At 67.1% G+C, this 12848-nt stretch overlaps 1 protein-coding gene across 1 annotated transcript; it reads left to right on the forward strand.

Moving 5' to 3' along the window:
* The first annotated feature begins 2099 nt into the window (after positions 1-2099).
* On the forward strand, positions 2100-12071 carry SEMA6C (semaphorin 6C). The gene is made up of 17 exons (XM_083878931.1): positions 2100-2229; positions 2454-2568; positions 3309-3366; positions 3478-3534; positions 4145-4246; positions 4447-4537; positions 4675-4797; positions 5183-5271; positions 5831-6048; positions 6603-6728; positions 6801-6956; positions 7531-7773; positions 8328-8474; positions 9457-9534; positions 9626-9702; positions 9877-9918; positions 10559-12071. The coding sequence occupies exons 1-17, from the start codon at positions 2115-2117 to the stop codon at positions 11326-11328; spliced, it is 2607 nt and encodes an 868-aa protein (XP_083735057.1). The 5' UTR covers positions 2100-2114; the 3' UTR covers positions 11329-12071.
* Positions 12072-12848: the final 777 nt, after the last annotated feature.

The raw sequence follows: 12848 nt of genomic DNA on the forward strand, positions 1-12848 counted from the left end.
TGTCGCCCATGCCCTGTGTGTGTCCCATGTGTGTCCCATGTGTGTCCCCACGTGTCCTGTGCGTGTCCCCGTGTTCCCCCACTGGGGACATTGTCACCTCCCTTGGGCGTGCCCCCCCCCGGGGGTGCTGCCCCCCTCAGGGCCACTATTGGATGGTGACCCCGCTGTGTCCCCAGGGCTGTCACTGTGTGTCCCCAGAGCTGCAATTCCAAGCGGCGCCAGCAGGTGTCGCCCTGTGCCCGCCCCCTGGGAACCGCCCCCCCCCGACCCCCAGTCTGGGGGTGTCCCCTGCGCCCCCCGCCCCTGGAATGTCCCCAGGATCCCCCCTGCGCCCCCCGCCCCTGGAATGTCCCCAGGGTCCCCTCTGAGCCCCCCGCCCCTGGAATGTCCCCAGGGTCCCCCCAGCGCCCCCCACCCCTGGAATGTCCCTAGGGTCCCCTCTGCGCCCCCCACCCCTGGCGTGTCCCCAGGGTCCCCTCTGCGCCCCCTGCCATGTCCCCAGGGTCCCCTCTGCGCCCCCCACCCCTGGCGTGTCCCCAGGGTCCCCTCTGCGCCCCCTGCCATGTCCCCAGGATCCCCCCCTGCGCCCCCCACCCCTGGAATGTCCCCAGGGTCCCCTCTGCGCCCCCTCCCCACCCCTGGAATGTCCCCAGGATCCCCCCTGCGCCCCCCACCCCTGGAATGTCCCCAGGGTCCCCTCTGAGCCCCGGAGCACCCGGGGACACTTGGGGACATCCAGCTGAGCGCTCCCAGTATGTCCCAGTAACTCCCAGTCGCTCCCAGTCCCCACTTGGGGCGGGCAAGGGGCCACACGCCGGTGCAGGTGACAAGTCCCCGCTTTGGGGACACAGGGGGACACCGGGGTGGCCCCACTCGCTGGGTTGGGGGGGGTCTCACGGGGACAAAGGGGGGGGTGTCACAGGGTGTCACAGCCCCCCCAATCCATCCCCATCAATCCCCGGGCAGTTAATGAGGATCATCCCATTAACGGGGATTAACGCCCGTCTATCTATAGGGCGGCCTCGGGGGGAGTCCCGGGGCGGGGAGGGGGCTCTGCAGCCCCACGGGGGTCCCCCGGTCCCGCCCCCCGCCCCCAGCCCCGCTCCGGCCGGTCCCGGTCCCGGCCCGTTCCGGGGCGGAGCCGCTCGGGACCGAACGGGAGCGGAGCCGGTACCGAGCCCGGGGGTCGCGGGGAGGAGGGTGGGGGGCGTCGGGCAGGGGGTGGGGGGGGCTGGGGCAGCGGGGGGTGCAGGGGCGGGACGGGGAGGGTTTGGGGTGATTTTGGGGTGTTTTTGGGGCGGTTTTGGGGTGGTTTTGGGAGGGCTTTGGGGTGGTTTTGGGGTCTTTTTGGGGTGTAGGTTGGGGGCTGTGCGGTGTTGGGGCAGAGGGTGGTTTTGGGGCATTTTTGGGGTGGTTTTGGGGTGTTTTAGGGCGGTTTTGGGGTGTTTTGGGGCAGTTTTGGGGTGGTTTAGGGGCAGTTTGGGGTGCAGGTCGGGTGCTGTGCGGTGTTGGGGCAGGGGGTGGTTTTGGAGTGGTTTCGGGGTGGTTTTGGGGTGTTTTTGGGGTGTTTTGGGGTATAGGTCGGGTGCTGCACAACTGGAGCTGCGCTCCTGTGCTGAGGGAACTGTCCCGGAGCACTGGGGGCACTGGGGGCACTGGGAGGGCACTGGGAGCACTGGGAGCACTGGGAGCACTGGGAGCACTGGGAGCACTGGGAGGGCACTGGGAGCACTGGGAGCACTGGGGGGGCACTGGGAGCACTGGGAGCACTGGGAGGGCACTGGGAGCACTGGGAGCACTGGGGGGGCACTGGGAGCACTGGGAGCACTGGGGGTACTGGGAGGGCACTGGGAGCACTGGGAGGGCACTGGGAGCACTGGGGGCACTGGGAGCACTGGGAGCACTGGGGGCACTGGGAGCACTGGGGGCACTGGGAGCACTGGGAGGGCACTGGGAGCACTGGGAGGGGGCAGCGGGGACCACCGACAGGACTCGGGGACACTGGACGCGCTGTCCCCACACTGTCCCCACACTGTCCCCCATCCCCGTGCCTCAGTTTCCCCCCGCTCGCAGCCCGGGGCGGGGCGGGGGGGTCGCTCTCAGCCCCACCCGCGATGCCGGGGGTCCCGCTGCCCTTCGTCCTCCTCCTCCTCCTCCTCCTCCTTCTCGGGGGTCCCGCCCAGCCCTTCCCGCAGGACCTGCCGGCTCGGAGCACCGTGGGGCTGGCGGGTGAGTCAGGGGGCTCGGGGGGCTCAGGGGGCTCGGGGGGCTCCTCGGGGGGCTCGGGGGGCTCAGGGGGCTCCTCGGGGGGCTCAGGGGGCTCAGGGGGCTCGGGGGGCTCCTCGGGGGGCTCGGGGGGCTCAGGGGGCTCCTCGGGGGGTTCAGGGGGCTCGGGGGGCTCCTCGGGGGGCTCGGGGGGCTCAGAGGTGTCACCGTGTCCCCCCGCCCCGCAGCCACCGCCCCCTACTCGCGTTTCGGGGGTCTCCGGGGGGACAACGGCACGGCCCGGCTGGGCCTGGACTTCCAGCGGATGCTGCGGCTCAACGGGACCCTGCTGGTGGCCGCCCGGTGAGCGCGTGTGCACACCCGTGTGTCCCCTTGCACACCCGTGTCACACCCGTGTCACACCCGTGTGTGCCGGGACACGCCCCCCTGCCTCGGTGCCGTGGGCTGGAGCGCCCTGATCTGTGCTCGTGCAAGGATTTGCACACTTGTCACCACTTGTGCCCCCCTCTGTTCCTTCCTGTGGGTGACCCTGCAGTCCCCTGTGCATGTGACTGATGTGATGTCCCCGTGTCCCCTTGCACACCCGTGTGTCCCTTTGCACACCCGTGTGTCCCTTTGCACACCCGTGTGCCCTCTTCAACACTCCTGTCCCCCTTGCACACCCGTGTGCCACCTTGCACACTCCTGTGCCCCTTTGCACACTCCTGTGCCCCCTTGCACACTCCTGTGTGTCCCCTTGCACACCCCTGTGACCCCTTGCACACCTATGTGTCCTTTTGCACACCCGTGTGTCCCCCTTGCACGCTTTTGTGCCCCTTGCACACTCCTGTGCTCCCTTGCACACCCGTGTGTCCCCTTGCACACCTGTGTGGCCCTTTGCACACTCCTGTGCCCCTTCGCACACTCCTGTGTCCCCTTTGCACAATCCTGTGCCCCCTTGCACACTCGTGTGGCCCCTTTGCACACCAATGTCCCCCCTTGCACACTCCTGTGCCCCCTTGCACACCCGTGTGTCCCCTTGCACACTCCTGTCCCCCTTTGTACACTCATGTGCCCCCTTGCACACTCACCCCTCCCCTCAGGGACCACATCTACGCCTTCGACCTGGGGCAGGACAAGGGGACGCTGTACCCGGAGCGGGTAAGGGGGGCCGGGACCCCCGGTGACCCTGGGGACAAACGGGGACAAACGGGACACGCAGGGGGACGGTCCCCGTGCCCACCCACCCCCTGTCCCCCTGTCACCCGGCAGCACCTCACCTGGGAGACACAGGACAGGGAGAACTGCGCCATGAGGGGCCGGCGGCAGGTGAGGGAGAGTTGAGGGTACAGGGGGCGGGAGGGGTGTGGGGGATTTGGGGTGCAGGAGTTTGGGGTGCGGGGTTTAAAGGTACAAGGGGCAGGAGAAGTGTCGGGGATTTGGGGATTTGGGGTGCAGGAGTTTGGGGTGCAGGTTGAAGGTACAAGGGGCAGGAGAAATGTCGGGGATTTGGGGATTTGGGGATTTGGGGTGCAGGAGTTTGGGGTGCAGGTTGAAGGTACAAGGGGCAGGAGTGGTGTTGGGGATGAGATTTGGGGTGCAGGAGTTTGGGGTGCAGGTTGAAGGTACAAGGGGCAGTGTCAGGGATGGGATTTGGGGTGCAGGGTTTGGGGTGCACAGTTTGAAGGTACCAGGGGCAGGAGCAGTGTTGGGGATTTGGGGTGCAGAGTTTGGAGTGCAGCTTGAAGGTACAAGGGGCAGGAGTGGTGTTGGGGATGAGATTTGGGGTGCAGGAGTTTGGGGTGCGGGGTTTAAAGGTACAAGGTGCAGGAGAAGTGTCGGGGATTTGGGGATTTGGGGTGCAGGTTGAAGGTACAAGGGGTGGGGTCTCAGGGCATGAGAAGGTGGTGACATCGGGGTCCCCTCGTGTCCCCCCCAGGACGAGTGTCACAACTACATCCGGGTGCTGGTGCCCCGTGACGCCGAGACCCTCCTGGCCTGTGGCACCAACGCCTTCAGCCCCCTGTGCCGCACCTACCAGGTGGGGGTCCCGGGGCTGGGGACCCCAGGGGTGAGGGGGGGGATGAGTGGGGGGCTCTCAGCCCCAGCAGGGCCGTTCCCACACCTGTGATGAGTGTGGAGGTTCTCAGCCATGCCCATACTGGTGTTGGGGATGGCACGAGGGGGTGCTGAGTATTTGGGGGGGGGTCTCACGGCCTCTGGGCGTGTCCCCCTCCCCAGGTGAGCAGCCTGGCCCAGCAGGGTGACGAGGTCAGTGGCCAGGCCCGGTGCCCCTTTGACGCCAAGCAAAGCATCGTCGCCCTCTTTGTCGGTGGGTGCTGGGCAGGGGTGGGGGGACACGGGGGTGGCCAGGGGGGCACAGGGGTGGCCAGGGGGACACGGGGGTGGCCTGGGGGGCACAGGGGTGGTTGGGGGGCACAGGGGTGACCCGATGTGTCCCCCCCACAGATGGCAGCCTGTACTCGGCCACGGTGGCCGATTTCCAGGCCAGTGATGCCGTGATCTACCGCAGCCTGAGCCCCGGGCAGGCCCCCCTGCGCACCCTCAAATACAGCTCCCGCTGGCTGCAGGGTACCCCAAAGTGGGGCAGGGGGCTGTGGGGATGGGATGGGGGGTGCAGAGGGGTGTGGGGAAGGGGTTACAGGGGTGGAGGGATGGGGCAGAGTGGGGCAGAGGGATGTGGGGATGGGATGGGGGGTACAGGGGGCTGTGGGGATGGGATGGGGGGTACAGGGGGGTGTGGGGAAGGGGTTACAGGGGTGGAGGGATGGGGCAGAGTGGGGCAGGGGGATGTGGGGATGGGGTTGGGGGGTACAGGGCTGCAATCTGTGGGTACGGGGCCATGGGGACATAGAGGGGGGCAGGACGCAGGGGAGGGGCTGAGCTCAAGGGTGTGGGACAAGGACAGGAGGTGGTGGGGGCTGATGGTCCCTCCAACCTCCCCTGGCCCCCCCAGAACCCCACTTCGTCCAGGTGCTGCCCTACGGCCCCTATGTCTACTTCTTCTTCAGGGAGGTGGCAGTGGAGCTCAGCGCCCTGGGCAAGGTGGGTGCGGGAATGGGGGGCACAGGGGCAGCACCCAGGGGCCCCCCACCCTGGGGAGACTCCTGAGCCCCTCAGCAGGGTGTCAGGCCTGTGGGGGCCAGCCTGAGGTGCCTGGGGGACAGTGGTGATGCCTGGGGGTGCCCAGGTGACAGTGCCCACAGGTCCCCTGGGTGCTGACCCCAAGGGTGTCCAGGTGCTGACCCCAAGGGTGTCCAGGTGCTGACCCCGGGTGTCCAGGTGCTGACCCCAGGTGTCCAGGTGCACAACCCCAGGTGTCCAGGTGCTGACCCCAAAGGTGTCCAGGTGCTGACCCCGGGTGTCCAGCTGGTGACCCCAGGTGTCCAGCTGGTGACCCCAGGTGTCCAGGTGCACACCCCAGGTATCCAGGTGCTGACCCCAAGGGTGTCCAGGTGCTGACCCCAGGTGTCCAGCTGGTGACCCCAGGTGTCCAGGTGCACACCCCAGGTGTCCAGGTGCTGACCCCGGGTGTCCAGGTGCACACCCCAGGTGTCCAGGTGCACACCCCAGGTATCCAGGTGCTCACCAGGTTCCCGTGCAGGTGCTGGTGGCCCGCGTGGCCCGGGTGTGCCGCAATGACCGCGGCGGGTCCCCGCGGGTGCTGGAGCGGCGCTGGACGTCCTTCCTGAAGGTGCGGCTGCAGTGCTCCGTCCCCGGGGACACCGAGTTCTACTTCGATGTCCTGGAGGCCGTGACACCCCCCCAGACCCTGCATGGCCGCCCCGCTGTCCTCGCCCTCTTTGGCACCCAACCCAACAGGCAGGGACACGGGGACGTGGGGACGTGGGGACATGGGGATGTGGGGACGTGGGGACGTGGGGATGTGGGGACATGGGGACATGGGGACGTGGGGACATGGGGATGTGGGGACATGGGGACGTGGGGATGTGGGGACATGGGGACATGGGGACGTGGGGACATGGGGACATGGGGACATGGGGACGTGGGGATGTGGGGACATGGGGACAGGGTGATGGTGACAGGAGTAGGGACTCACAGATGGATATGGGGACACAGGAGGGGATTGCCCAGGGGGACATGGGGACGTGGGGACATGGGGACATGGGGACATGGGGATGTGGGGACATGGGGACATGGGGATGTGGGGACAGGGTGATGGTGACAGGAGTAGGGACTCACACATGGACATGGGGACACAGGAGGGGGTTGCCCAGGGGGACAAGGGGATGGTCTCAAATGGGGACACAGAGGGACAGCACACAGGGACACACACACAGACATGGGGACACACGTGGGACACAGAAGGACCCTGGTCAAACCGAGGCCACCCTGTCCCCCCGCTGTCACCGCAGCATCCCCGGCTCGGCCGTCTGCGCCTTCTACCTGGCAGATGTGGAGAGATCCTTCCAGGGTCCCTTCGCCGAGCCCCGCGGGGCCACCTGGACCCCGGTGCCCGAGGACAGGGTCCCTCAGCCCAGGTACCCCCCACCCCACACCGGGACACCCCCAGGTGGTGCAGACGCCGTGTCCCCACACCAGCTGTGCCACAGGCCGGGCTGCTGTGCCGGGATGGGACCTGCTGCGGGTGTTGTCACCTCTGGGGACTTCCCTGACGAGACGCTGCTGTTCGCCAAGGAGCACCCGCTGCTGCACGGCGCCGTGAGCCCCGCGGGAGGGCGGCCCCTCTTCACCCGCACCGGCACCAGGTGAGGGGACAGCGGGACAGGGTGGGCTTAGGGTGGGATGGACTGGTGGCCGGAGTGGCCTTGGGGTTCAGGGTGGGCTTAAGGTGGGATGGACTCATGGCTGGAGTGGCCTTGGGGACAGGGAATACTCTGGTGGGTAGGTTCAGGGTGGGCTTAGGGTGGGATGGACTGGTTGGGGAGAGGGAAAAGCTCTGGTGGGTAAGTTCAGGGTGGTCTCAGGGGTGGGATGGACTCATGTTTGGAGTGGCCTTGAGGACAGGGAATTGCTCTGGTGGGTAGGTTCAGGGTGGGCTCAGGGAGTGGGATGGACTGGTTGGGGACAGGGAATAGCTCTGGTGGGTAAGTTCAGGGTGGGCTTAGGGTGGGATGGACTGGTGGCTGGAGTGGCCTGGGGGACAGGAGTGGCCTGGGGGACAGGGAATACTCTGGTGAGAAGGTTCAGGGTGCTGCAGGGTGGGGATGATCCTCCCCCAAGGCTCTTGTGAAGGGTCTGGGGGCCACGCCAGGGTGCAGGAAGCCCCCGAGCAAAGCCCCCAGCCCCAGGCCGGGTGTGCAAGGCCGTGTCCTGCCCCAGGCTGACCCAGCTGGCCGTGGACACGGGCGCGGGGCCCCGCGGGAACCACACCGTGCTCTTCCTGGGCGCCGAGGACGGGCGGGTGCTGAAGGTCCTGGCAGCTGCACAACACCCCGAGGCCCCCCGGCCCCCCGGGGGCACCTCAGCACCCCCCTCGGGGGACACCCGAGAGCTGGGGGACAGCGGGGACAGCAGGGCCACGACGCTGCTGCTGGAGGAGATCAGCCTCTACGACCCCGGGCGGTGAGGGGCAGGCGTGGGGTGCCCAGGGTGGGGTCTGGGGGTCTTGGGGGGTTTACAGATGCTGGAGAGGGGTGGGGGGGTTGTGGGCACTGTGGGGCTGGGGGGCTTGTGGGGGACATGGGTGCTGGGAGTGCTGGGGAGCTGGTGGGCACTGTGGGGTTGGGGGTGCTTGGGGGGCCTGGGGGGTCTGGGGGGCTTGGGGCAGGCTCTGGGCACGGGGCGGTGCTGGCGGTGCTGGGGGGCTGTTGGGCACTGTGAGGCTGTGAGTGCTGTGGGGTTTGGGGCTGCCAGGCTGACCCCAGGTGCTGTCGGGCCCTGTGGGGCTGTGAGGTTTAGGGGAGCTCATCATGACCCTGTGTGCTCTCGGGCACTGTGGGGCTGTCAGTGCTGTGGGGTTTGGGGGTACCAGGCTGACCCCGGGTGCTGTCAGGCCCTGTGGGGCTGTCAGTGCTGTGGGGTTTGGGGGTACCAGGCTGACCCCGGGTGCTGTCAGGCCCTGTGGGGCTGTCAGTGCTGTGGGGTTTGGGGTTCACCCCGGGTGCTCTCGGGTGCAGGTGCCGCAGCCCGTGGGGCCCCGGGGTGCCCAGCCGGGTGCTGGGGCTGGAGCTGCACCTGCCGGGCCGGGAGCTCATCGTGGCCTTCGCCGGGTGCCTCCTGAGGCTGCCCCTGAGCCGCTGCGCCCGCCACGGCTCCTGCCGAGGGTGAGAGGGGCCAGGGGGACACGGGGGGACACGGGGGTGAGGGAATGGGGGTGATGGGGGACGGGGATGTGCAAGGGAATGGGAATGTGCAAGGCAGGGGAGTGTGCAAGAGATGGAGAGTGTGTGAGGGGCCAAGGATGTGCAAGGGAATAGGAAGGTGCAAGGGAATGAGGATGTGCAATGGAATGGGAATGTGCAAGGGGATGGGAGTGTGCAAGAGATGGGGAGTGTGCAAGGGCATGGAGACAAGGACCGTGCAAAGACACAGGGGCACAAGGATGTGCAAGGTCATGGGAGAGTCCAAGGCCACCAGAGCGTGGCAGGGGACAGGGACACAGGGACACGGGCACAGGGACAGGGGCACACACAGGGACACAGGGACAGGGGCACAGGGACAGGGACACACACAGGGACAGGGGCACACACAGGGGCACACACGGGACAGGGGCACAGGGACAGGGACACACACAGGGACAGGGGCACACACAGGGGCACACACGGGACAGGGGCACAGGGACAGGGACACACACAGGGACACAGGCACAGGGACACGGGCACAGGGACAGGGGCACACACGGGACAGGGGCACACACAGGGACAGGGGCACACACGGCACAGGGGCACACACAGGGACAGGGGCACACACGGGGACAGGGGCACACACAGGGACAGGGGCACACACGGGGACAGGGGCACACACGGGGACAGGGGCACACACGGCACAGGGGCACACACAGGGACAGGGGCACACACAGGACAGGGGCACACACAGGACAGGGGCACACACAGGACAGGGGCACAGGGACAGGGGCACACACAGGACAGGGGCACACACGGGACAGGGGCACAGGGACAGGGGCACACACAGGGACAGGGGCACACACGGGGACAGGGGCACACACGGGACAGGGGCACACACGGGGACAGGGGCACACACAGGGACACAGGGACACGATGGCAGCTGTGTCCCCTGTCCCCGCAGGAGCTGCCTGGCCGCCCGGGACCCCTATTGTGTCTGGCTGCCCTCCAGGGGCTGCGTCCCCTTCTCCGAGGACCTGCCGTGAGTGCCTGTCCCCTCCCCGAGCTCCTGGGGCCCTGCCCCGTGCGGGGACACACCGGGGACACAGCCTGATGTCCCCTCTGTGTCCCAGGAGTGGCTTCCAGCAGGACGTGGAGGGATCCCTCGGGATCAGTGGGACCTGCCCAGGTGAAGGGGGACACCGGGAATGTGGGAATATTTGGGGATTTATGGACACACGAGGTCATGGGGGGATGCAGGTGACACTGGGGTGGCTCTGGCACCCGTGGGTGACACCAGAGGATGGGGAGAAGACGTGGAGGGGACACAGGTGGCTCCAAGGGACATGGGAGGGCCTGGTGTGACCCTGCTCTGCTCTCACAGGGGCTGCAGGGGACAGTGACAAGGACGGGGACCTGGCCCACGGTCAGTGACATTGTCTGAGCACCCTGGGGACCAGGGAGGGGGGGCCCAGGGGTGGGAGAGAGACCCCCAGGGATTGGGGAGGGGGGCACCAAGGACTGGGGGGGGGACTGCAGAGTCAGGAGGACCCCAGAGACAAGTACGAGACCCCCAGAGATGGGAGAGGGACCCCAGGGGTGGGATAAACATCCCGGGGGTGGGAGAGGGACCCCAGGGAAGGAGAAGGGCCCTGTTGGGGGGGAGACTCCAGTGACCAAGAGGGACCCCAGGAACAGGAGAGGGATAAGGGAGGGGGACAATGGGGACAAGGGACCCCAGGGCTGGCAGAGGGACCCCAGGGATGGCAAAGGGACCCCAGGGCTGGCAGGGGGACCCCAGGGATGGCAAAGGGACCCCAGGGCTGGCAGGGGGACCCCAGGGATGGCAGAGGGACCCCAGGGATGGCAAAGGGACCCTAGGGATGGCAGAGGGGACCCCAGGGATGGCAGAGGGACCCCAGGGATGGCAGGGGGACCCCAGGGCTGGCAGAGGGACCCCAGGGCTGACTCTGGGAGGGGGAACCCCAGGAGTGTCAGTGGGGAGGGGTCTCTGGGGGGCTGTCGGACCCCCCCCTGACCCCACCGGGTGACGGGTGGTCCCGCAGGGGTGCGCCAGCCCGGGCCGGGGGCCGAAGCCGCGGTGCCGGTGCCGGTGCTGGTGGGCTGCGTGCTGGGCGCCTTCGCCCTGGGAGCCCTGGCCACCGGGCTGGTGGCCACCTGCTGCCAGCGCCCCGCCGTGCCCAAAGCCCCCCCGGAGCCGCCCTGCGCCCCCCGGACCCCCGCCCAGCCGCCCGTGCCCCGCCTGTACCCGGCTCTGCCGCCGCAGGGCTCGGCCGGGGCTCCTCGGGACCGCCCCCAGCCCGAGCCCGAGCCCCCCGCGCCGCCCCCCGCCCGGGCACAGCGGGACCGGGAGCCCCGGCGGGGTCCCAGCGCCGCCCCCCGCCCCGCGGAGCCCCCCGGGCCGGGTCCCCCGGGGAAGGGGGCGCGGGAGGAGATGCTGCAGCGGCTGCACGGGGGGGGCTCGGGGTGGCCCGGGACCCCCTCGGGCACCGGTTCATTCGCCAACCGGGTCCTGCCTCGAGCCGCGGGCCCCGCGCCCCCCCTGGGCCCCCACGACCGAGCCCCGGTGCGCCTGGACGTGCCCCCCGACAGCCCCCCGGCGCCGCGGCGGCCGCTGGCGCAGAGCCACTCGCTGGGGGGGACCCCCGTGAGCCCCCCCGGGCCGCCCAGGGCTCTCACCCGAATGTACTCGCTGGGGACACCGGGGGCGCCGCCCTGGGGACCCCGGCCCGGCGCCCTGGAGCGTTCCCTGTCCATGAAACCCCCCGTGCTCCCCAAGCCGCTGCTGCTGCCCGCGGCCCCGGGCCGGCCCTGAGACCCCTCCCCAACAATGCGGCTGGGGGGACCCCGAGCTGTCACCTCCCCCTGGGTGCGGGGTCCCCACTGCCACAGCCCTGTCCGGGCGGGAGGGTCCCCGTGTCACCAGGGCAGGGTGATGGGGGTCCCTGTGTGTCCCCGGGGACACCCCAGAGGTGACAGGGACCCCCCTGTGTCCCAGGGGACACCCCAGAGGTGACAGGGACCCCCGTGTGTCCCCCAGGGGACACCCCAGAGGTGACAGGGACCCCCCTGTGTCCCAGGGGACACCCCAGAGGTGACAGGGACCCCCGTGTGTCCCAGGGGACACCCCAGAGGTGACAGGGACCCCCCTGTGTCCCCCAGGGGACACCCCAGAGGTGACAGGGACCCCCGTGTGTCCCCCAGGGGACACCCCAGAGGTGACAGGGACCCCCGTGTGTCCCAGGGGACACCCCAGAGGTGACAGGGACCCCCGTGTCCCCACCCTGCAGTGATGAGGTCTCCATGTCTCCCATCCCCCTGTTTTTTTTTTTGGTTTTTTTTTTTTTTGTTTTTTTTTTTTTTGTTTTTTTTTTTAATTCTTTCTAATTTATTTTCTGTTTGGTGGGGATGGTGTGAGTTGCTGTCACCCTGTCTTGGGGACACCAGGAAAGGGGGGGACACAAGGCCCAGCCCATCCTACTGTGTAGGAACCAAGGGCTGGGTCAGGGCACTGCGAGAGTGGCGCAGGATTTTAATAAAAAACACAGAACAAAAAAATGAGTGTAAAATGTTGAAATTTCTGCACTCCAAAGCATTTTCCCTTGGTAGAAAAAGGGGGGAAGCCAAACCTTTGTGTTCTTGTCCCAGAACTCGAGGAATCTGTCCCTGATTTCTGCCATGATCAATGTGATAAAAGCCCAGATTAATCAAATTATTAATCAAATAACTGGATTTGCCCCAAGAAGGGGATTGGGGGTGGAAAGGGAGGGTAACCCCACGTTCACCCCAGGCCTGTGATCCCCCTCCGGGGTGTGTGTGCAGAGGACGGAGCTGAGATTTGGGATTTCGGACATAACTGAAACCGCTCAGAGCTGGTTGCTGCAAACAGGAGGGAAACGCGTGTCTAATTAACCCCAGAGTGTGTTAATTAACCCCAGACTGCTCTAATGAGAGGGCAGACACACAGGGCAAGGATGCGATCCCAGGCGTGGGCAGGAAAAGCCCTGACACGGCACAGGCTCCTGTGGGAGGGAATTTACTGACCATAAAAAATGCTGTTTTGGGTTTAAAAAGCTCCTGGTGTTTTTCTGTGGAAGAGTTGGGGATGCGGCCGGGTTTGAATTCCAGGCAAAGATCAAATCCTCCTCGGTTTTGGTCAGATTTGATGCACAGATACTTCCAGAAATTAAATCAGGGGATTCCCCTCCAAAAGGTGACAACATCCTCGGCTTTATTTCCTCCAAAAATAACCCAAACCGGTTCCCGTGAGCCCCACGGAGTTTTTATTTTTCATTTTCTCTTCCGAAGGAGAAGTTTCTTTTCCCCACTGAAGGG

The sequence above is a fragment of the Zosterops lateralis genome (assembly GCF_965231275.1).
Source record: "Zosterops lateralis genome assembly, chromosome: 27".
In the NCBI taxonomy this organism is placed as follows: domain Eukaryota; kingdom Metazoa; phylum Chordata; class Aves; order Passeriformes; family Zosteropidae; genus Zosterops; species Zosterops lateralis.